Here is a 24,464-nt window from a genome sequence, read left to right as displayed (position 1 = left end):
TTTAAGGTACAGTGGCCAGATGGAAGCCACCCCTTAGTAAAAGGCACATGACAGCCCGTTTGGAGTTTACCAAAAGGCACCTAAAGGTCTCTGACTATGAGAAACTGATGAAACTCTTTGGCCTGAATGCTAAGCGTCACGTCTGGAGGAAACCTGGCACCATCTCTACTGTGAAGAATGGTGGTGGCAGCATCATGCTGTGGAGATGTTTTTCAGCGGCAGGGACTGAGAGACTAGTCAGGATCAAGGGAAAGATGAACGGAGCAAAGTACAGAGATCCTTGATGAAAACCTGCTCCAGAGCGCTCATGACCTCAGACTGAGGTGAAGGGTAACCTTCCAACAGGACAACGATCCTAAGCACACAACCAAGACAACGCAGGAGTGGCTTCTGGCTAGTGTAATATGTAGTATTAATAACTAATAGCTAGTGTGAGAATCTATGGTTTTCTGTGAGTGCCATAATCAGTCCAATGAGTTTTCCCGGACTATGTAACCTTACCAGGACAAACTTTTTGCCTGAGTTTTAGCCTTGCCATAAGCAATGATATTTATAGGTAGTTGATCTGTGTATGTTCTGCTCCATTTCTGTAGACTGTGTGTGTTGAAATCATGGCAATATAGATGTATACAAAATACTTGTTGGTTTTCGCTTTCAATTATGGGGAATATTTATATTTTCTGCGTGTGACTGACTGTGATATAATTCTAAGGATGCCCTGCAATTGGGTGATGGAGATGACGGTAGCATGGTGGACATGGACCACACCCCTTCCTCCAGGGGAGACAGTAGCAATGACCTCTCGTGGAGCAGCAGTACCATGTCCCCTGTAAGTGTTACTTTCAGTTTTACACCTAGCAGACAGTACACTACAACCCAAACCCGCAACCCACTGCTGTGTCCCAAACAAGTGTTTGTTATTGGAACTGTCCAGATAATCCCTCCCTGTTTCAGCTGAGTTTCTTCCATTTGGTTCCTAATGGAACACCACCCAGGTCTAGCTAGGTGAATGTTTGATAGCTTACCAAATGTTATCCTTTTGCAGGTTCTCCGCAGTTTTGCAGCTGCCTCCCCGGAGAGCCTGTGCCAAAGAGACATGTTGTCCTACCACAGCCCAAAGAGCACGCCCCGAGACAGCTTCAACTCCTGCCACTCCCCCGACCCAGAAGACACTCCAGACCTGGTGAGATTGAGACCTGGCTAAAGTTCATTTGGGCATGCTACTGAAAACACTTAAATGTTTTGCCACGTAAAACCAGAATGAGCGTTTCTAATTGGACTTGTCCAGGTTGTCCCTCCCTGTTTCAGTCAATTTTCTTCCATTTGGTGTCTAATGAACATGACCCACACCCTGCAGATGTGGAGCCAACTTCATTAAACACCCCTTTGATGGTATATGAGGTTGTTAGCTAACTCAGAGAACGGAGCAGTCAACGCTCAATGAGTGCGAGGTCTAAGGGCTGTGTTCCTCCTCTCCCCACCCCTCCAGGACTCGCTGTCCCCCTCTGCTGTAAACAGCCCTTCCTCACGCTTCGTCTCCCAGATCATTGGAGCTGAGGATGACTACTTTGACTCTGATCAAGAACAGGTAGGCCCTAAATACATCCAAAATAGGGTGAAAATATAACTACTTTGCATTATGGCCTATCGAACCAAACGTTTGTTTTTTAACATTCATTACAAACACTGTGAAACATACCAGGGTGCTGGAGTTTTTTAGTCCAGATTTCTCTCCCCCTAAAAGGGTGAAAGACTGACAAGCCTCACTGAGGATTTTCTAATGGGGTTAAGCTAGCTCGTAACACACACACACACACACACACACACACACACACACACACACACACACACACACACACACACACACACACACACACACACACACACACACACACACACACACACACACACACACACACTGTGTATCTCAGGTCAATGGCCAGTGCAGCTGTTTCCAGAGCATGGAGCTGCTCAAGTCCAGACCTGCTCACCTGGCAGCTTTCCTGCATCACGTTGTCTCGCAGTTTGACCCTGCACCGCTGGTAAGAGTCCACACACACACACACACACACACACACACACACACACACACACACACACACACACACACACACACACACACACACACACACACACACACACACTCACCCTCACCTGACCATGTTTGTGTTGTGACCAGTTACAGACAACAATAGAAGTTTATTTAAAAAAATACAAAAATACAGGGATGTCAGTACAGTGCTGACACAAAGACATGATGGTGTAGAACGTGTTTGTGTCACCTCTCATTGATCATGTGAAATGTTTCTCTCCAGCTCTGCTACCTCTTCGCTGACCTGTGCAAGCAAACTAACTCCAAAGAAACCAGACGGGTGTTCATGGACTTCCACAGCTTCTTCATCGACCGGGGAGCTGTGAGTTGAGTTAAACTAGCCTACATCTGGGCCCACATTCACCAAGAGTCTCAGAGTAGAAGTGCTGATCTAAGATCATGTAACTCATATTTAGTATGCTCTAAAAGGATAAATTGATCCTAGATCAATGCTCCTATTCTGAGACTATTTATGAATACGGCGCCCTGTTTTCTCAAGTGGCTTTCATCCACAGTCACTACATGATCCCAGCTAGCTTTTATCCAAACTGCAGGCCCAAGCCAGCACAGACATGCACAGTGCACTGTTGTTATTAAACAAACCCCACAGCGCTTTGGCAGAAGTCATGGACTCCCCCCACACCAGTTGTGATTAAACACCTACATCCCCTGACAGTGTTGGTATGATATGCAACACTAGTGTTACTATAGAGCAGTGTGTTTGTTTGATTGGTTTATTCTGTCAGGAGTCCCCTCTCCCTGCAGTAATACATTTCTCCTCAGCTGGAGCCGTCATTTCTCTCATCCACTGTTCTGTTGACTCCCAATGCAATATATTGTAGTGCCTAAGACCGTAGTACTTGAGGGACCCAGAGATTTTCTTCTGTAGTTTGTTTTCTCATACACTACTAACACACACACGGCATACATTTAGGACTTCTTCTGCACTTGTCATTTGACTCTTTTTGTTAAATGTCAAGTATTTTTTACTCTAGTGTTTCTGTAAGCCACATATAAACCAGTCTGGCTTTGTCAATTCCCGTCTACATGTGATTTATTTTCATACAGAATTTAAAAGTAGCTGTTCCCGAGTCCATCTCCTCTGACCTTGGTGAGTATTTGTGACTTTGCTTTCATTTCCATTAGTTTCCCTGGCTGACAAATCCATGCCAAGTCACATCTGGGTATATGGAGGAATGACCATTGTTATCTTATGGAATGCCAAATAGAGCCAACTCAAGTTTCCTTACTTCAACGGTGTACTAGCAGCATTATCACAAAGCCTCAAAGTGTGTGGTTGGTTGTTTAACCAGTCTAACAAAAAACAAAAAAATTGTCAGACTCCAGTCACCCAAGTCATAGACTGTTCCCTCTGAAACCGCGCGGCAAGTGGTAACGGAGCACCGAGTCTAGAACCAAAAGGCTCCAAAACAGCATCTACCCCCAAGCCATGAGACTGCTGAGCAAGTAATCAAAAGGCCACCCAGACTATTTACAGTGATCCCCCCCCCCCCCCTTTACACTGCTGCTACTCGCTGTTTATCATCTATGCACTTTACAAATTACCTCAACTAACATGTACTGGTACCCCTGTATATAGCCTTGTTATTGTTATGTACATTTCTTGTTACTTTTTGATTGATTCGATTTTTACTCTAGTTTTTGTAGTAAATATTTTATTAACTCTATTTCTTGAACTGCGTTGTTTGTAAGTAAGCGTTTCACGGTGAGATCTACACCTGTTGTATTCGGACCATGCGACAAATAAACTGTTATTTGATTTAATACTACTGTCCCACATCAGTTGTTGAGAAATCAAAGCTTAAGCTGTAATTTGTGTCAACCTTCTTCCTATCTGTGTTGTTGTGCGGTGGCTGTGAAGACCGGCGGAGGACGGAGCTGATCCCTGAGGAGCAGAACAGACAGTTAGTCCAGATGATGCAGGACACCCTGCTCCCTGACATCCAGAGGAACCTGGAGGACTTCAGGTCAGTCACCTTGCTCGTGCTCTTCCAAAATGGCTGCCTTTCACATTGCTGTGTACATACGTGTTAGTCATATTGTAAAGATAGATGCAAGTGAGTCTTACATGTAGACAGTGTAACTGTTTGTCTTTCTAAACGTTAAGTTATTATAATCCTGTTATAAGTATGATGTAAGCATGTTATAAGTCAACATACTGTAAGTGGGATCTAACACTGTGGTTTGTGGGGTGTGCAGGCAGAAGCGCAGTATGGGCCTAACCCTGGCTGAGGGGGAACTGGCCCGGCTGGACACGGAGCGCGTCAGAGACCGGGTAGCACTGGAGAGAGAACGCTCCTGTGCTGAAAACATCATCACCAAGATCGAGGATGTCCTGTTAGTAGCAACACTCACAGCTTTGTTTCTTAATATAGAAGTTCTTTAACATTCATTTTACTTGCTGACACATTTTAATTGAGGCTGATAATATATTGATTGGAAGTCTACTACTTCTGTCTAATTGTTTGAAGTTCTTTTTGTACTCTGACATGTTAATCATTTTCTGTGTAATATAATTTGTTCTAATGGAATTTCTTGACATATTTTAGGTTGACAACCCAATCCACAGAGGAGGAGAAATGGTGAGGGGATTCTCTTTTGTTTATCCATTGGAAAGAACAGATATGAGCCCTACATATTCACACTAGCCGTTGATTTTAGTCGGTGTGATGTCTGGGGAGTGTCAGTGTAAGACTTTATGGTCACAGGCTGACTGGAGACCATGATCGTGTTCAGTAGGGCACAACATAGCAAAATATTTTGCAGCCAGAACAAAAAAACCTGGTGTTATTGGACAAATTCATGTAGAACCTCCTTGTCCCACTGAACACAACCGATACTTACTTGTGGCTGTGAACACGCAACATACTCAGTGCTCAATGTGTTTTTTTTTTTTTGTGTGTGTGTTTTTTTTTACTGCACACCCCCACAGAACACTCCATCCTCTAAAGCTAGAGTTGGGAGCACAGGCTGTTGAGCTTTCGGAAGGATGTGGTGAAGTCCACTGCACTCCTTGAGGGGTTTAAGACACTTTGGGGCCTTGCAGACTCATGGCCTTTCTAACCACTGTCTGTGTCATTTCTACTCAATGTCACACTGGAGACAAACCACCTAGTTTCAGTTCACTGCACAGAAAGAGGACAAGAACACCATATTAGATGATTTTGAGGTTGAGCAGTTAACATTATAACAGAAGTCATGTTGTATATGTGGAGTATCTCTTTGCCAGGGGGCAATCTCGCTACATGAGTTCTTGGCCAACCTCCTTTAATAACAAATGACATTTCTCTAGTTCATTTAGATTCATAAGGGACTATTTCCGACGTTGTGCAACGACCTTATTTCAAATGCCATATGGTCCCAGCATATCCCAAATGATTAATGAATGGACGCGACATCTTGCCGCCGTCACTCGTTTTCACAGCATATGGTCAAAGCCACGCTAAAGACACGTCAACATGTAGTTCACTTCAGCTTCATCCCAATCTGTTCCATTGATATAAAACCGAGAACATGGCAATTGAGCCTGAGTCTCTAAATCCGGGAATCCTCATTGGTCTGTTGTTGCAGCACTACTATGCAGTATGTCATCCTCGCGTACATGAAGCGCCTTGGAGTGAAAGTCAAAGAGCCACGGGGCCTAGAGTTCAAAAGGGTCCGCCTGAACTTCCTCCCCAAGATCAAGGTATGAGCCTACCCTTACACTGAACCCTGCGCTAACCTAGCTCGGTTAACCATCACCCACCCTGCTATATCTCTCTTACTGACTGATCATGGGATGTCTGTGATCAACAGAAGAGCGTCAAGACCGAGAAGGAGGCAGGGGAGGAGAAGGTGAAACGAACCAGGTTTCCCAGTATCCTCGGGCCTCCGCGCCGGCCCAGCCGCGTCGACCCCACGTCCAGTGAGTCTGTCTGCGTTATAAACAACACTGGCTTTCATTTAGCCGTTTAAGATGATAAACATCAGTGACCAACACTAGTATACTATAGGTCTCCCAATTTACTGAACCCCTGGAGAGGCATTTGTATTGGTAGATGGTTATCATCACCCACATATCACCCACATTGAAAACAAATCATTGTGTTACTATGGAAAAAAGGAGGAGCAACAGAAAAGTACATAGATCCTATAGTATTGACTCCTGCTACACCTCTGTGTGTCTGTCTGTATGTGTGCTTCCTGCCTGTCTCTCCGACTGATTGTCTGCCTGTCTTGTCTGTGTGAGCAGTCGGCAAGGCCATGGACCTCAACAAGCCGCGGCCCCAGAAGCAGCTGTCCCAGCCCTGCCTGGGGGCCGTGGAGCACCTGGAGGCGGGTCGCCTGACGGCCAGCCAATCCAGCGAGGGCTCAGAGCTCACACATTCCTCCCATACCAACGCCACCTCGCCAACCAACAGCCACGCCTCAGATGGAGGCAGCAGAGACTCTGAGTTTGGTGCGACCCTGAACTACCACATACTGTACAAGACTCTAGCTAGTACATACCTACTAAACTCTCTAGCTAGCACAATTCCCACATACTGAATTCTAAACCAAGTACCCTAGTCTCTAGACCACATACTATATCAAGCGCAAGCAGCGCAAGACCAATTATGCTCCACATAGTGTTTGAGGAGCACGGTTTGTCTGCGGCGCTCTCTAAATTCCTGAATCTCGACATCTCTGTAACTTTGTATTTGGTTTTATGTCCTAATTGTTAGCTGTCAATATTACCTATTATTTTTGGGTCATTGTAGCTGTAGTAGAGCTGGGCGATACAGTGCATTTGGAAAGAATTCAGACCCCTTCCCTTTTTCCAAATGTTACATTACCGCCTTATTCTAAAATGGATTCAGTCATTTTTTTCTTCAATCTACACATAGTACTCCATATTGACAAAGCAAAAACAAGTTTTTAGAAATGTATTACAAATAACTTGTTCAGACCATTTGCTATGAGACTCGAAATTCCGCTCAGGTGCATCCTGTTTCCATTGATCATCCTTGAGATGTTACTTCAGCTTTATTTGAAGTGTGTGGTAAATTCAATTAATTTGACATGATTTGGAAAGGCACACACCTGTCTATATAAGATCCCACAGTTGACAGTGCATGTCAGCGCAAAAACCAAGACATGAGGTCTAAGAAATTGTCCGTGGAGCTCCGAGGCAGGATTGTGTCGGCACATCTGGGGAAGTGTACCAACAAACGTCTGTAGAATTGAAGGTCCCCAAGAACACGGTGGCCTCCACCATTCTTAAATGAAAGACGTTTGGAACTACCTATACTCTTCCCAGAGCTGGCCGCCCGACCAACTGAGCAATTTGGGGAGAACGGCCTTGGTCAGGGAGGTGACCAAGAACCCGATGGTCACTCTGACAGAGCTCTAGAGTTCCTCTGTGGAGATGGGAGAACCTTCTAGAAGGACGATCATCTCTGCAGCACTCCACCAATCAGGCCTTTATGGTTGAGTGGCCAGGCGGAAGCCACTCTTTGGCCCGAATGCCAAGCGTCACGTCTGGAGGAAACCTGGCACCATCGCTACAGTGAAGCATGGGGGTGGCAGCATCATGCTGAAGGGATGTTTTTCAGCAGCAGGGAGACTAGTCAGGATCGAGGGGAAAGATGAACGCAGCAAAGTACAGAGAGATCATTGATGAAAACCTGCTCCAGAGCAGGAAGGAAGGTTCACCTTCCAACAGGACAACAACCCTAAGCACACAGCCAAGACAACGCAGGAGTGGTTTCGGGACAAGTCTTTGAATGTCCTTGAGTGGCCCAGCCAAAGCATGGACTTGAACCCAATCGAACATCTCTGGAGAAACCAGAAAATAGCTGTGCATCGACACTCCCCATCCAACCTGACAGAGCTTGAGAGGATCTGCTGAGAAGAATGGGATAAACTCCCCAAAATGCAGGTGTGCCAAGCTTGTAGCATCATACCCAAGAAGACTCAAGCCTGTAATCACTGCCAAAGGTGCTTCAGCAAAGTGCTGAGTAAAGGGTTTGGATACTTATGTAAATGTGATATTTCAGTTTTTTTATTTCTAATGAATGTGCAAAAATGTATAAAAACCTGTTTTTGCTTTGTCATTATGGGTTATTGTGTGTAGATTGATGAGGGGGAAAAAATTAAATAATACATTTTAGAATAAGGATAAAGAATAAAGTCACGGGGTCTGAATATTTTCCGAATGCACTGTATGTACCAAAATGGAGTTCTCGGATCCACTCCACAGCACATCAAAACTATACTACACTACAGCCTACTCCGGTTGTAAAGTGGTGCCATGAACTGAATATTAAGAGAAATACATAATATACTCACAGGAAGTTATGACTCTGTAACTATAACAGTAGTTGCTTTCAAAACTGTCTTTTCCCCGCAATAGCAATTTTGCGCAACGGTCATATTCTTGTGTTTCTCAGAATGCATCTCTACATTCTCCATGTGCTGCCTGTCCCAGCGAAACAGGGACAGGCAGATGCTTTCATATCAAGAGTCAACATAATGCATTGGCTATTACTGTTGACCAAATAGAGGTTTTAGAACAATCTACAGAAACGTTGTGTAGCAAAATCACTGAAAATTACAGCTAAATGTTTCAATAAGAGGAAGGCAATTTTCGGTTTATCGTCCCTGTTCTAAGCTGAAGTAATGGTCTTCCCACCTGGCCTGATAGTTGTACAATGTAACTGATCTCTCTGTCTCTTTCCTCCTCAGTTCTGACCCCTAACTCTGCCTTCCTCAAACTGAGCGAAGGTCTTGGAGACCTGGACAGTCTACAGTACACTCCAAACACACACTTTGACTACAGCCTGAGCCCATACAGCCTGGACCAGCTGCAGGAGGAGGACAGGGAGAGCAGGTAAGATGGACCCCAAGCAGGCGAAAGCATAGGGCTTATGGGCCCAGTCAAGAGTAGTGCACTAGAGAGGGAATAGGGTGCCATTTTATTTAATTACCCTCTATATATAACATGTAATTCCATTCCAGTTGATACAACTGTTTTTTCCAGTCAGCCGTTGACATTTTTTTTTATCCCTATCGTGCACAGCTTTAGTTGTTGTTTCATGCAGGCGGAGAAAATCTTGATGAGTATGTGAAGCGTTGTCATTCAGGCCTCGTAGTTTATAGTATCCTCTTGTTACAGAATCCTTGAAGGAACACCCAAGTCTATCAGAAGGTAAGTATTTTCTGTTTTGTTTTTGACTTGACCTACTACTATTTCTGATAAAGACAATGGTCAGATAGTTTTTAGTGAGTCTCCTTAACCTCTTCGGTCAAAATGTGGACCACCTTTTATCAAAAGTGATGTAGGCTATGGTTAGAAACAGTATGAGTTTTTAGATATTTCCTAACATCTTTTGTTATATTTCGTGACTGCATTTCTTAGTCAGTGTATTATTCAAGGTTGTAACCAGTGTCTTAACTGCTGCTGCCCATCTCCCAGGTTGGATGGCCTTGGTTCTACGGAGGTGCAGAGTGAAGACGACCAAGGAGGCACGGACTCTGAGCACGACCCTCTCAACTGGCAGCAGCTGGTGGGACGTGATGTCCTGGCTGGACTCGGGGCCCACGAGATCAAGAGACAGGAAGTCATTAACGGTAACTTCCTGTTCGAACTGTAACCCAGTCACCGTAATATAAGTAAATAAGGCCCATGTAACCTGACCAGGAAAAACTCTGGGCCCTAGTGATTGGCTTTGCATGATTAGGAAAAACCCAAGGCCCTGCACATACTGTATGTCTGTGTTAGTTATTCATTTTTTTAGTAGGCAGTTTATTGTTCAAAAGGAATAATTACTATTGACCCCTTACACAAGTGGGAATTGGCCTGTATGGATAGGGCTAAAATGAAACATTTCTTACAGAAGAAATATGGAAAGCATATGCTGGTATGCATGGTAGCAATCAAAAGGGAACTGTTTGGAGATCATGAAAACATTATTAGACTGAAGGTGAGGATAAAACCGATAATCTGACACAAGACTGAATCCAAACGTTACACTGTTGATTTTATGAGGATTTTATATTTACTGTACTTTTCGACCGCATTTGTTGATAAAAAAAAAAAAAACGAAAATAATCTGGATACAGTCAGTAACAAGAATATTCATGGTAAATGTGGGCTAGGTTCAACATAAAACAAAAAAAATACATGGGTTTGAGTGAGAGGTCTAACTGGTGGCTACACACCTCTCCAAAGTGTGAACCGGTCCTATGTCATTTCAACTCAATGAATAGTCTTCAACTTTAAGGTGCCATTTTGAGCTTTCCTCGATGTGCCGTTGAGGAACTACAGCAAGCAGACGTGTAGTTCTTTTGTTTGGAACACAGCCCTGCGTCCTCGCCTTTACACAATTACTGTTGTTTACTCATTCCAAACACGGTCCATTATAAATCGCAATCTAGTCAGGTCGGCATCATTTGAAAGCGTGTTGTATTGTCAACATGGCTAGCTAAATTACAAATGACAATCTTAGTGTTAGGCTTTCACAAGTCAATTCAGAGATTTTGGTACGCATAGAATAGAGTGCATTCAATTAAGTCTGAGGAGATCCACCAGAAATATTCATTTATGACGCCATGTCATCTTGTGACTGTACATCAAGCGCAGTGATCATAAACGTTGGCACTGTATATTAAATGAGTTTTATGATATGGAAATATGAAGTGCCCATTTGGACTAACGGGTGCTTGGCTTGCTTGTATGACATCAAAGTGGTATTTATTATAATCCTCAATGTCTCATCTTTCAAAATATATCAAGCCTTTATTTAACGGTATTTCCCTCACTCCGCCGACACAAAAAAAAATTCCACGGTAGCGGGAGGGATGGGAGCAACTTCTTGTCGCTATTGTGTTCAAGTTCAGAACTGCTGTCAGTAAAAAACCTGCGCTGTGAAGCGGAGACCCTGAGCTCTGACGTCATGTATAGCATGTTACTGTACAGCCACTGCGTTCCAATTTTGGCGCTTATCAGTGTCCAAATCTGCTATTTTTAACCCATATATGGGTATGAGTGTAAAGAGTTAAAGAGTGCAATGAACAGACATACACGAACAGTGTAGGGTGTGGTAACCACTGCAAACTCAATCAAACAAACTTTATTAATATTTCACTTTCACAAATGCATCTTTCCTAGTAGGAACCTGGGCCTGAAGAACAAGCTGAAATAACCGTTTTCGTTATCACTGTTTATCGCTTATTTATGGTTGCCTAATTGTAGTCATTTATCAGTCTACAATAGTGATGAGTGCTGTGGGTCTGTGTCTACAGAGCTGTTCTACACTGAGAGGGCCCACCTGCGGATGCTCAAAGTGCTGGACAACATATTCTACCAGAAGCTCACCAGAGAGGCCATACTGCCTCCTGCCGACATCAAGAACATCTTCACCAACCTGGGGGACATTGTTCAACTGCATGGTACTTGCACGCGTGGACATAAGCAAACACATACACACACACACACACACACACACACACACACACACACAAACAGGAATGTACATGCTCAACCACAAACATGGACACATACACACACACACTTTCCCATGATATGACATGCCCCCCCCCCCCCCCCCCCCCCCACACACACACACACACACACACACACACACACACACAGAGACACAATGTCAGAATGACCCTCTTACATTCCCTTTCATTTTTCAGTTTTGATATCTGAGCAAATGGCAACAATCCGGAAAAGGAACGAGACATCCGTAATCGACCAAATAGGAGACGACTTGCTGTCCTGGGTGAGTACAGCTCTTTTCTTTTTCCTTTGAAGCCTTTTCCCCAACGAAATAGGAATCATGTAATATTTGTGTTGTTGGAGAGAAGTCTTTCTCTCTCTCACACAAACCACGAAAGCTGTGCCGTTGCCTGAAATTGCTTTTCACTGCGGAATAAACACCCACTTTCTTTTATGGGATTGCTTATCTTTTTAATTGGCAATGAACTGGAGGGTAAAGATGGGTGCTGTGTTTTGCGGAATGGAAGTAAAATTGTTAAACAATAGTGTGGCACAGATGGACTGGCAGAACCCATCCATTAACCTGGTCCCAGATCTACACGTGCTTTAGCAAAAACCCCTCTGTCTATACATGTTTAATAACAATTATTTCGGATTTATAAAGCGCTTTTCCAAATGCTCAAAGTGCTTACATAGAAAGGGGAAACTCGCCTTAACCACCGCCAGTGTGAAGCACCCGCTCAAGTGGTGCCAGAACGCTCACAACACATCAGCTATCACGGGCGGAGACAACCATGAGAACCAACATAAAGCTATGACAGAATCATGACAGCAATGATAGTCAGAGGGAATTGGCTAAAGCATGTAGAGGCAGATTTAGACCCCCCCCCCCATCAATCTGTCACTGTGCCACCACACACGCAAGGACCAAGGGCTTGGCGGCAGGGAGTTGCCATGGCGACTGACCCCGATTCGCCTGGCTCGCCTGTGTTGTTTTCCAGTTCAGCGGGGGCGAGGAGGAGAAGATCAAGCAGGCGGTGGGCACGTTCTGCAGCAACCAGCCCTTTGCTCTGGAGCTCATCAAGAGCAGGCAGAAGAAGGACTCGCGCTTCACCTCCTTCATGCAGGTAAGTGGAGGAATGGAGGAGAGAAGAGGAGGAGATATGGACAGGGGGAGGGCAGCGCAGGTACTGGAGTGCACACACAGGGCTATTGGGCACTGCCTGTTACTTGAGGTTTAGGTCAGGTATTTGACTATGCAATCAACTTCTGCAGATTGTACAATACAATGTATATGACAGGGAATTGGGATGTTTGAGGGAAGCTTGTGTAGTTCAATGATAGCATTTGAAAATTTGTTCAAATCCATTTTAAGTCAATTTAAACATGAACGAAAGTTGTAGAAAGTAACCATTCAAGATGTAGCTCTGTCAAAGCCACAGTCACTGATGGGCGAAGTGTATATATGAACGAAAAGGATACATCGTGCCTGTTTTGTTGCTCTTTTCATCATTCCTGCGGCCTTCTGACCTGACTTCACTGTGCGTTTGCAGGAGGCTGAGAGTAACCGACTGTGTCGAAGACTCCAACTGAAGGACATCATTCCCGTGGAGATGCAGAGGCTCACCAAGTACCCTCTCCTACTGGAAAACATCGCCAAGTACACAGGTAGACCACACACACACACACACTCCTATACCTCGTCCACTCTACTAAGCCAAGCTGCACTGTACTGGGCTGACTACACACTCACAATACTTGTTGGAACCGTGCTAGTACAAGAATGTGAAAATACATACAAATACATTTATTTAACGAGGCAGGTTGTTTAAGAACAAATTCTTATTCTACAATTACTGCCTATCCTGGCCAAACCTTCCCCTAATCAGGCTTGACACTGGGCCGATTGTACGGGTTGGTTGTGTTTGGCATGATAATGTAAAAAGCGTACTGGACTCTGACAATGAGGTGATGGCACTGGGCTCGAAGTGAACTGGGTGATGCAGGGCAGCGCGCTTACAGCAGCGTTAATGATAGCAGTGTCCTTCCACTATGGTGCCCCAGTGACCACCCTTTCTCTCTCTCTGTGTGTGTGTGTCTCAGTGCGCCTGTGTGTGTATGCGCGCCTGTGTGTGTTAGGAGCTGCCAGCCCGGCTCAAATTAAATCTGTGCTCTCGGTTAAACTGAGATGATTATTTTGGCATTTTCCAAAGTCTGTAATGCACATTTTGGGAGATGTTCTCGCATTATTTGAGTCCCATCATTTTTAATCTTGGCTCTGGTTTAGTTCTCCCTCGCGGAAATAAAATGCACTAAACATAAAGTAGAACCAGCTGTTAAGGAATGTTAATGACCTCTACTTGGTCTTCATTTTCTAATATGATCGGCTGCTAATGGGTGCAGGAAAATATCAATTTGCTGTGCAGTACCCCACAGAGGCGTTTTTTTCTGTTTTTCCTCCACAGAATCTTCATCACCCTTTCTCTCTTGTAATTTCATTTCAGATGACACCATGGAGAAAGACAAGGTAAAGAAGGCAGGCGACTGCTGCAGGAAGATTCTCAACCACGTCAACCAAGCCGTGAAGGAGTCTGAAAACAAACAAGTAGGTGTGATTTTTAGCGTCATCTGGGAACGGCAGGTATGGAAGCACAGCCTATCCCCTCGGTCTCCCACATCTCCCCTGTCTCATTTCACCCCTGTTCTGCCGAGAAAGCTTCTCAGCCACTCTGAAATCTGTCCTCCCACTGTTCCTCTTAGAGCCAGCAGAGATGATGGCAGGTGATTTATTGCAGAGAGAATATGGGGTTTGTGTCTCTTGGTTAGTCTAATACTGCCTGTAGCAGCAGAGCATCCAGCTTACGGCTGTTTTTCTGTGTACCTATCTTTCTTTTTTTCTCCCTCTCTTGTTCGCTTTCTTTTGCTCTCTTTCTCCTTCTTTCTCTCTCTCTCTCTCTCTCTCTCTCTCTTTCTTTCCACAGAGGCTGGAGGACTACCAGAGGCGGCTAGACCTCTCGTCTCTGAAGCAGACGGAGAACCCCATGATTACAGAGCTCAAGGTGAGGCGATCTATAAAGCATTTGTCAAAGCGTATTAGTCTGTAGACTACCCACAATTGACTTGAAGCAACATTTTTGCTTCAGTTTCTGCGAGGGAGCCACTGCAGTTATTAAAAGAGGGATCTAGACTAGGTCATGCCGCTCCATTCTTTGGCGTGGAAGAGTACCTGATTCCAAAGTGAAAGCTAATGGGGATCTGACTAAACAAATAAACCCAGCTAATCTGACCTTTGACCTTAACTCCCTCCACACTCAGAACCTGGACTTAACCAAGAAGAAAATGATCCACGAGGGACCACTGTCATGGAAGGTCAACAAGGACAAGACTATTGGTACGCTTATGACTTCATCTGGCGTTTATGTGGATAAGTAGGGCCAGGAGGGTTTTTCTGACCAATGTGATCCAACCAGGGGAAACTCTTGGCCCTAGTTGTACACTACAACTGCAGACAGGGCCCGAACTAATTCCATGTCAGGTCATGTGGTTAGGAAAAACTCCTGGCCCCTTTAGACAAACCATATGATGTCATGGGAGAAATCACAAAACAAACACGATTGTCGCCTAATGAGATATAATAGTAATATAATTGTGACGTCTATATCAATTGAAGTGTTCTATGTAATTCTGTGGATAAATCCCCTCTTCTTCTGGTCTCAGAGCTGTACACCCTGCTCTTGGAGGACATCCTGGTGCTGCTGCAGAAGCAGGACGAGCGGCTCGTCCTCAAGTGCCACAGCAAAAACCTGTCGGGCACCGCCGACACCAAGCACATCTTCAGCCCCATCATCAAGCTCAACGCGGTGCTGGTGCGCTCTGTGGCCACAGGTGAGTTACCATATAGATGCAATCATACTATTAGTTTCCCTGACAAAGATGGCCGCACTGTAGTCATGCTACCATGGAATGCCAATAACCATTCTAGTGTTCTATTGAAACCTGTTTGTTAGATCAAACCTTGTTAACACAATGACACCCTATCCCCCTATATAGTCCAACTTTTACCAGAGCCTTATTTGGCAGCCCTATGTGACTGTGGTCAAAAGTAGTGGATTATATGGGGAATAGGGTGTGATTAGAGACGCAGCCAGGAGTCTGACCATGTTTTCCTGCTATTCCTTCTCCCAACAGACAACAAGTCGTTCTTTGTTCTCTCAATGTCGGACAACGGGGCACAGATCTACGAGCTGATGGCCCAGACCGTATCAGAGCAGAGAATGTGAGTCCTCCTGACACTGTGGTTTAGTCATTATAACCCCTACTTTAAAAAACCATTTAATTCACCCTAGGTAGAAGTTGCCCCTAACCACTGATACAGGGTCAGATGTTTTTCTCACCTGTCTTAATGGTTACGGTTAGCAATGCAGTTAGGCTTATCTGGTCCTAGGTCTGAGGTAAGGGACCCTTTTTTTTGTCCACAGTCTACTCGCCCCTGTGAATTGTTATCCTCCCTCCACCAGGTGGCAGCGGCAGATCACCCAGAGAGCGGACGCCATGAAAGTGAAGCCGCACAGCGGCATCCACTTACCTCAAACGGAGTACGTTCCTCCTCTCAGTATAAAACGTCTTTGTTTTCTTTTGGTTTTATTCATCAGCAAGTGTATATCATGATGACCATGACCTTGCTTCTCCTGATACTGTCTCTGCGTTCTCTCCCACCGTGTCAGTGTGGAGATCATCGCTGCAGACGTAGCCCGACTCGGTAAGGACCCGGACCGCATCTCCTCTGGAAGCAGCCAGTCTATAGGTAACTGAACTAGCACCTCACCTCTCCCGTGTTCGCCCGTCTAGAGTGATCAGTGTATTTAAGAACTTTTCAGTAGCAGTTAGCGACATTGCGTAATGTGCAGTGGAGGCTGATATCGCTTTAGAATCGAGGACGGGCTTATTTCAATTGCTGGAATGGAATGTATGAAACTGACTTGATGTGTTTGATACCTTCCCATGTATTCCATTCCAGCTATTACGTTCCACCCTCCACCAGTAACACGCTCCAGTAGTATCTAGATTGTATCTAGATTGTCCTTGTTATCTCCCCAGATAAAGAGTGCAGCGCTGCCTCTGGTGGCGTGATGCAGACCTCTCTCCCAGATGCCAAGTCCTTTGTAGGACTCAAGCCCGAAGAGGAGGAGCCCAGCCGGGACGAGGGGCTTTACGGGGACCCGGACCTTGCAGATCGGCTGCCCTTCCGCATGGCCGTAGACGGGTTCAGCGAATCGGACGGGCTGGGCTTCAGTCCTTCTAGGGCTGACGATGCCTTAAAGACATGTGAGTGAAAGGACATCTACCTCAGACTTTTCTAGCCAGGAAAACCAGTTAGAGTTATATGAACCCGGTCAGGCCGGTTGGTCAGGGATAGCGCTCCGTCCAAAAACATACATTACATATATAGATTTTATTTGGTGGAGAATCAATTGATTTAGAATCACACAGACTCCTCCATTGGTCTAACCGTATCTGTCCCCGCTCTCCTCTAGTGTCGGCGCTGAAGCAGGTCCTGGTGACCCAGCTCATGTCGCAGGAGGACTGTGAGCGTGCTGGGCGCTCCTCCTCGGGGGGTGGGCGTCTTCTCAGGACCACGTCCCTGAGGACCCCCGTGGACAGCCGTGCCCGGGTGGCTGTGCAGAAAGGCTCCGGGATGTGCACCCAGGCCAGCCACCCTGAGGACCCGGCTCAGGACCTGGTGTCTGGGGACACGGGTTTCTTTGAGTCCCCCGAGGATTATGGTGAGCTTGCGGTCGTGTGTGTGTGAGTGAGCGAGAGATTGCACATTTTTGTTCTAGCTCAGCACCAACGCACCTGATTCAACCATCCAATCTCCCAGTGTTGAATAAGGAGAGTGTTAGTGCCGGAGAAGAACCTTTGGGTTCCCCATTATTAAAGAACCCCGTGCTAGATAACTCTAGGTTTGAGGACCTCCAGTGCGTAGGTGTGCTGATCAGCAGGGACTCCACTTGATCATGCTCATTGGGATGGCAGGGTAGCCTAGTGGTTAGAGCCTTGGACTAGTAACCGAAAGGTTGCAAGTTCAAATCCCCGAACTGACACAAATCTGTCGTTCTGCCCCTGAACAGGCAGTTAAACCACCATTCCTAGGCCATCATTGAAAATAAGAATTTGTTCTTAACTGACTTGCCTAGTTAAATAAAGGTATAAAAAAAAAAAATTGGGCACCTTGTAGCAAAACATTTTGCAACGGAAAACAAAAACAAGCGTTTTTGGACAAGTTGTTTCAATCTGTTTTCATCCCTTTGTTGCCTATTGAGTTGGGCCCTGTTGCGTTTCCCAGCAGGGTACCTGGTCCTGGAGGGCTACGGGGGCTCGGGGGAGAGCAGCACGGACGATGACCTCCAGGCCACCGGGAAGCAGCTGAGCGCCTCGCGGGGCTGCGGGGCAGGAGACTCTGGGATCAGCCTGAGGTTCTCCTCTGCCTCACAGGCAGGTAGCATCTCCAGCTTCAGCCGACAGGTCCTTTCCCACCTTCGCAACCTGCAGACCAACCTCAACCACCTCAAGGTACGCACACGTGGGTGGGTGGGTGGGATGGTTGGTTGGTTTGTGACTGACTGACTGACTAATTGATTGGTTGACTGACTGATTTGCTTACTGAAGGGTTGGTTGGTTGACTAACTTTTGTGACTGACTGGTTGGTTGGTTGGTTGGTTGGTTGGTTGGTTGGTTGGTTGGGTGATTGACTGACTTACTGGTTGGTTGACTGGTGTATTGTTTGAATGACTGCTGGGTGGGTGGGTTACTGACAAGTTGATTGGTTGGTTGACTAGGTGACTGGTTGGTTGAGGGGGGGGTCTAAGCTAACATGGAATTTTTTCAAGATGGTCATACCAAGGATCATTTAGCTATAAGGATCATTTGATACCCTTAAGGTATCAAATACTAAATATGGAACATTGAATTTGGCATTACTGCTATTAGCCGTTGAAATGTATTGAATAACAGATTCACTACATGGAACAACAGATGGTGGCAGTAAAATCTAAGTTAGGTTTGTTGTAAAGTGTCTGTCCTATATCTGAGACTTCAGGAAACTATTTAAATGTTGTTTTTTTACATGTTATTTATCCTCTTATTTTAGACACTAAACTTAGACACTAAACTATCTCCATATATACTTCCATCCTTTTTTTTTTACTGGTACCGTGGACCTTCAGACAAGTCTTGTGAGGCTTGTGGGCGTCCTAGAGCAAAACGGAGGACACCATCGGGTCTCAGATGACCACAGAGGGGTCATAGTGTTTAGACAAAATTGTTTGGACACTACACACAGAAGTTGGTAGAATAGGCTGTACCGAATTCAGACGAGTCTGGTGAGGCTTGTGGGCGTCCTAGAGCACCTCGCTCTTTCAATAGTGGTCATAATCATTTTGTAGGCCAAACTGTTCGGACGCTGGCACCGTTTCTGTGAGAACGATTTCTGGGATGTCTCACGGTCTGACAAACACCACTCTAGCTCTGCCACCTTTCGCCGCAGATACGGAAGGGCGATATCGGCGGCTGCGGTTGATTTAAGATGCAGCCTAGTTTAAACAGACAGATTTTTGGTGGAGATTTGTGTATTATGTTATTATGTCAGCGGGACAGTGAAATTGTAGGAAACGGGTTAATTATAGTAACGTTGATTTTACGTTCATGCGTATCAAATCTGATTGCCGACTGTTCCCTGCTTGTCTGTTTTCTATCAGGAGGTAGAGGCCAAGTATCACAGTCTACTACGCCAGAGGCCGGCCAGGTCATCGACAGGCACGGACATCAACAAAGGTAACATGGGTCTAGTCTTAGCGATTTCTGTGTTTATTATAAAACCCATGAGCATGTGAGATGTGAATGTTATTATCTTGTTCTTAGATAAAAGATAGTCGTGGAACGTCAGCCCCTTCCCCTCCCAGGCCTCTGCATCAGGCCGTAAGGGAGACGGTGAAGATGGAAGGGTTGATTTCTTGCCTCCCTGCTGTCTCGTTGACCTGGATGTCCTCTTAGCTTGTCCACTCAACTGCTGAGTACCCTCTTCCTCCTCCCACCGTGGTTCTCCCCGAGAGACTGAGCATGAGCGAGAGACAGTTTGAGGAAGGGGGGGTTTCCTTTGGATTTCTCCTCCCGCACCTCTCCGTCAGCACAAGGCAATCAGGGAAGAGGGACTGTCCCGAATCCAGCCCCCCCCACCCCTGCGTGTTCCCACTCCAATTGCTGTGGGTCGCCCTGTCTCCCCTCCCATTTCTTTCTACTCCTAGTCATCCCTGCAAGAAGGAGAACTGCACCAAAATGTACAAAGCCGTGTGTTTAGGATTATATATTAAACACACAAAAAGAAGCGACAAGTGAAAGGAACATTTTAAGATAATGTATTGTGTGTTTTTGTTTTTTATCCCATGATGTATTTATTTTCTCTCTTGTGGTTTCCCATGTTGCTTGCATGTTTTTTTGTGGGCTGTTTCGACCTCCTTTTCGGTTGCTCCACCCATATCACACTATCCTATCCTTAATGAACAGGAATAATACGAGTGGGTATAGAGTCACATTTTGCTTGGAGCCCTCAAAGGATGGTGTTTAAGCAGCATGGAAAAGTCAGGGGCTCTGTCCTGGTCCTCAGTGTATTTTTTACAACTGGTCTAAAACTCATCCCTTCTACTTCTGTTGGTAATCATGTCTGGTTTCCCCTCCCTGTGCCCGCCCATGCTACTGCTGATGTGCCAGTGATCTGACAATTCTAGCTGATAATGTCATAAAGTTCACACACAAACTATCAAGTTGGAAGGTTATGCATAACTTTAATAAAAAAATGCCATGACACATTTCTCAACCTAAACACGGTTTATTCATTTAGTCCTGTTCTCTTGGTGATAGACTTGAAATGTTCTCACGTTCCCTTACTTCTAACCCTGTAGATATATCACTAAAACTATTTGTTTAACAAGGAGACAAGATGGGACAGAAAGAAACACCAAGTTACTGCCCTGTGGCTGTGGGAGTTTTTTCAGCACCGTTTTCCGTCAGAGTGAGGTAACAATTGGAGGACAATGGAGTTAGCCTACTCATGAAATGTAGCCATCACAGTAAGTGTACAGCCCTTTTCACTACAGTTTTGCTCGATACTGACCAATCAGGTTAGGTAGGTGAACAAAATAATGCAGCCTATGAGTTTGACCATGCAGGAACATGTTGCTAAGCTTTTGTTAGGTAACTAAATTTGGTTATCCCAGACACAGTAGTTTTCTATTTCTCAGATTTCAGCTCGACTTTTTTTTGTACTGTTACATGGAATGGATTCAGCAATACCATTGACTTAATTAATCAATAACAAGGCAATTAGGTTGTCCTTTTCCTCTTATATGAAGATGCAGTCACCTGACAAATGCCAGTAGGGGGCAGGCTTTTACCATCTACCAGATAGACATAAGGAGGACCCACCCTGAAACCTGCAGTGCCATCAGTTTTCTCCATCTGAAACAAGGTGTTATTTTGCTGCTGGATGTGTATCTAGTCTATCATGATGTGTATCTAGTCTATCATTATATGATTCAGCTCAAACTATCAAATGACTTTTTTTTTCCTTCAGGCATCTGTCTGAAAGCTCAGTTACTGTCTGAAAGGTTGATAGCTAAATATACCAGAGAGAAATGCCATTGTACCCTGTTACTGCAAAGCAATGTCATGTCTGAAGAACTAAATCTGCTTTGGAATTTATGTAGTTAAAGGGTTTGGGGTTAAATCTAGACTACGTGACAGTGTGTGCACATTACCTGATGGTTTTACATCTCTTGCTGGAGAGGACAGACAGAAGCCTCTACAAAGGGTTAAGCTCTAATTAATTATCGTTTGAGTGACACATCTCCTGCCTCTGCCTATCCTCCTGAAAACATTCTGCACCGAAATGGAGACCAAGAAGAGAGGGGTGGTAATTGATTGGCACACTTTCCACATGGACCTGTCAATGACCTAATTGAAGTTCTAGACAGAGGCGTGCTCTGTCACATCTCAGTTTGAGCTACCGACAAGCCCATCGTTTTTCTCATTCTGCCAATGTATAAGCTGTATCCCTTGTGCCAAATGCATGAGATGGAAATAGGATCTACGACTCTGATCTATGAGTAAAGGTGTGTTGTCTTCGAGTGCCTGTTTCTTCTAGACAATAATATACAATTGTAATTTCCATGCACCACCTTTGCTGCATCTGTTATTTTACAAAGAGTGGAAAAAGTTTCCTGCAAGGTGTATCAGGAGATGTGTGTCTCCTTGAGTCATCTTGACAATATCAGGAATTTTTATGTTACTTGACACTGTTTGTGACATGCAGGTAATTGTAGCGCTTTAAGTGTGGCTTGATTCTAAGATAAGGATGTTTGGCGATATGACTCACTTGACAGGAGGTGTGCGTGTGCGTGTGTGTGTGCGCGCGTGTTTCCACCAGGAGTGAAGCAATTTTCACTTAGGCAACTGTGTGAATATTATAGATATGTACATACCCACGGAATAGACACATGCAAGTATGAACAAGTTCCACCAAGGCCGTGTGTTTTAAAAACATTGCCTCTGACCCTGATGTGACGTTGACATTCATTGTCACTTGACAATGACAACGCTCAATCTACTGCACACATGCAGCAGCCATCCACTAAGAACTTGTCCTAAAGAATGTACCACGGCTTTTAGCCTGTAAACAATCCAAATGTTTTTGTATTATTAGAATGACTTGACTCTGGTAGAGCAGTGCTCATCAGGGACAGTCTTTCCAACAATATTTAGTAACCATCCACAAGAAAAAGAAAGCCTCTCGTGCAATTGATTGCTGCCAAAAATAAAACGTTAATTTTAAGTTTTCAGGCATGTATTTTTTTTTTTTTTTTACCTTTATTTAACCAGGCAAGTCAGTTAAGAACACATTCTTATTTTCAATGACGGCCTGAGAACAGTGGGTGCCTGTTCAGGGGCAGAACGACAGATTTGTACCTTGTCAGCTCGGGGGGTTTGAACTCGCAACCTCCCGGTTACTAGTCCAACGCTCATTAGGCTACGCTGCCGCCCCATGTAGATGGTCATTAATGGCGCACTGCCTTTGTTTTATGTGCGGTAGGTCTTTTGTGGGTTTGCATTTCTAGTTTCTTTGTACATTTCCTTGTGTTCAGGCACCCCACATCCTATTCACTGTTAAACATGTTCACATTTTGGTAACACTTTTACTTGCCTCAAGATATAATTCTTTACAACTTTTTAAAAGCATGTACGAGCCTTTCTATATGTCATGTAATAAGGTATGTATAATGTGTCGATGTTTATAAAAACGACTACCTTGTGTCTAGATCTAACACCACTGAACCTTTTAAGTGACCAGTAACCGAAAGGTTGCTGCTTCGAATCCCCGAGCCGACGAGGTGAAAACATGTCGAGCAAGGCACTTTAACCCTAATTGCTCCTGTAAGTCGCTCTGGATAAGAGCGTCTGCTAAATGACTGAAAAATGTACTCAATACCCCAAAGAAACCAATGTCAGATTGATCACACTGAGGATCAATACACCTCCAAAGATTGATGAATTTTTCCTCTGCACACTGGAGTAATCACCCATCAATCAGTCTGTCACTGTTGCCGTGGCAGCTCAGTCAGAGGTATTTCGTCATATACAAAATCTACGTCTCTCCCCTAACAATGGGATTCGTTGTTCACAGAGTGGAACGGCGTGTGTCAAGCTTCCGCCTATTCCTCTTTGGATTCGTGGAAACATCTCGTTGTTTGAATACATTAAAAAAAAAATGAATCCATGAGGAGTTTGTTGACGTCAACCGCCTGTATAATAGAGAGAAAGATGCTCTGCTAGCCTCATGAATATGCATAGATTGTCTCGAATTTCAACAGGGACAACTGATCGTTTTTTCTCAGTTGCCGGGATGTGCATCACACTTACATCAGTACACTTGTAGCAACCTAAAGCATTATGAAACTTCTATTAGATCAAATAATCAAAAACATAGCAAATAAATCATGTTTATCTTGACCAAATTTGACACTCATTTACCCTCCATACAAAAACTCACCTCTTAAAAAGTAATTAAGGATCTGCTTTTGGGCAGAAATAGGGCTCTTGCTTTGCCTCCCTCTCAGTCCCCTGAGTGGGCGTGGCCCAGTAGATATCAGGTGGCGAATCACCATGCGTTTCCTGTGGGGTGGAGATGACATCAATGTTCTCGTTGACTGGTGAGTGGGAGGGATAATGGTGCTTTCAAGACAACTAGGACCTCGGAGGAAAAAAACAGGTCAAATCGTGACTGCAGTGGTCTTCAGGTAGGAAAGTTGGAGCCCTAGAAAGATGCCATTGTTTCCGAAATGAATTTCAGATTTGGATGACCATTAAAAAATATAGTTTTTCCGACAAGTTCCCAGTTGTCTTGAAACTATTGAAGTCGGAAGTCAGAGATCTCTGAGTTGCGAGTTGTTTTGAATGCTGCATGAGCCCTTAGCTCTAGCTCAATTCAGCTTTCCCCACATCCTCGCCTCCTCAGAACACATTGGACAAGAAGATCCAATGTGATGGACCTTGGACCACCACTAAGGTGGAAGAGGATGCGAGGAATCGCAGAAAGACCAATTGAGATTGAGCCCTTGTCTTGTTACCACACCACATAGTGATGAACAGTCCAGGCGGATACCTCTTCCAGGGCTGTGGGTAGGCTGTATGCCACGAGGCCCCTCGGTTCAATCTACTTTGACAGGAAGACTAAAGGAGATCTTAGGAGGATATAACCTTCAGGGCCTCCTTTTCAAGTGTGGCTTCTCACGCCACTGAAGCAGTATAGAAATCAATGACTGTTCCCGATGTTGGTGA

The 24,464-nt window shown here is 44.8% G+C and overlaps 1 protein-coding gene across 5 annotated transcripts in view; it reads left to right on the top strand.

Annotated features, from left to right (window-relative positions):
- Positions 1–20,440, top strand: part of LOC123993106 (rho guanine nucleotide exchange factor 12-like) — a 71,815-nt gene extending 51,375 nt beyond the window's left edge. For all 5 annotated transcript variants that reach the window (XM_046294893.1, XM_046294892.1, XM_046294896.1 and 2 more), the window contains 31 exons: positions 713–829; positions 1,046–1,183; positions 1,490–1,588; positions 1,932–2,042; positions 2,316–2,414; positions 3,161–3,203; positions 3,975–4,080; positions 4,313–4,450; positions 4,663–4,695; positions 5,684–5,798; positions 5,909–6,017; positions 6,345–6,551; positions 8,819–8,963; positions 9,249–9,281; positions 9,549–9,703; positions 11,378–11,524; positions 11,774–11,859; positions 12,578–12,703; positions 13,130–13,244; positions 14,081–14,181; positions 14,558–14,635; positions 14,892–14,967; positions 15,294–15,461; positions 15,765–15,852; positions 16,094–16,171; positions 16,301–16,380; positions 16,674–16,901; positions 17,111–17,359; positions 17,923–18,149; positions 19,334–19,409; positions 19,497–20,440. In XM_046294893.1, the coding sequence (XP_046150849.1) occupies positions 713–829; positions 1,046–1,183; positions 1,490–1,588; positions 1,932–2,042; positions 2,316–2,414; positions 3,161–3,203; positions 3,975–4,080; positions 4,313–4,450; positions 4,663–4,695; positions 5,684–5,798; positions 5,909–6,017; positions 6,345–6,551; positions 8,819–8,963; positions 9,249–9,281; positions 9,549–9,703; positions 11,378–11,524; positions 11,774–11,859; positions 12,578–12,703; positions 13,130–13,244; positions 14,081–14,181; positions 14,558–14,635; positions 14,892–14,967; positions 15,294–15,461; positions 15,765–15,852; positions 16,094–16,171; positions 16,301–16,380; positions 16,674–16,901; positions 17,111–17,359; positions 17,923–18,149; positions 19,334–19,409; positions 19,497–19,507 (3,582 nt within the window). In that variant the 3' untranslated portion in view covers positions 19,508–20,440. The remainder of the gene's footprint in view (positions 1–712; positions 830–1,045; positions 1,184–1,489; positions 1,589–1,931; positions 2,043–2,315; positions 2,415–3,160; positions 3,204–3,974; positions 4,081–4,312; positions 4,451–4,662; positions 4,696–5,683; positions 5,799–5,908; positions 6,018–6,344; positions 6,552–8,818; positions 8,964–9,248; positions 9,282–9,548; positions 9,704–11,377; positions 11,525–11,773; positions 11,860–12,577; positions 12,704–13,129; positions 13,245–14,080; positions 14,182–14,557; positions 14,636–14,891; positions 14,968–15,293; positions 15,462–15,764; positions 15,853–16,093; positions 16,172–16,300; positions 16,381–16,673; positions 16,902–17,110; positions 17,360–17,922; positions 18,150–19,333; positions 19,410–19,496) is intronic.
- Positions 20,441–24,464: the final 4,024 nt, after the last annotated feature.

Source organism: Oncorhynchus gorbuscha, linkage group LG13, assembly GCF_021184085.1.
Source record: "Oncorhynchus gorbuscha isolate QuinsamMale2020 ecotype Even-year linkage group LG13, OgorEven_v1.0, whole genome shotgun sequence".
NCBI classification, from domain to species: Eukaryota; Metazoa; Chordata; class Actinopteri; order Salmoniformes; family Salmonidae; genus Oncorhynchus; species Oncorhynchus gorbuscha.
Note: the sequence above shows the minus strand (reverse complement) of the source record. Positions and strands in the feature narration are given on the sequence as shown.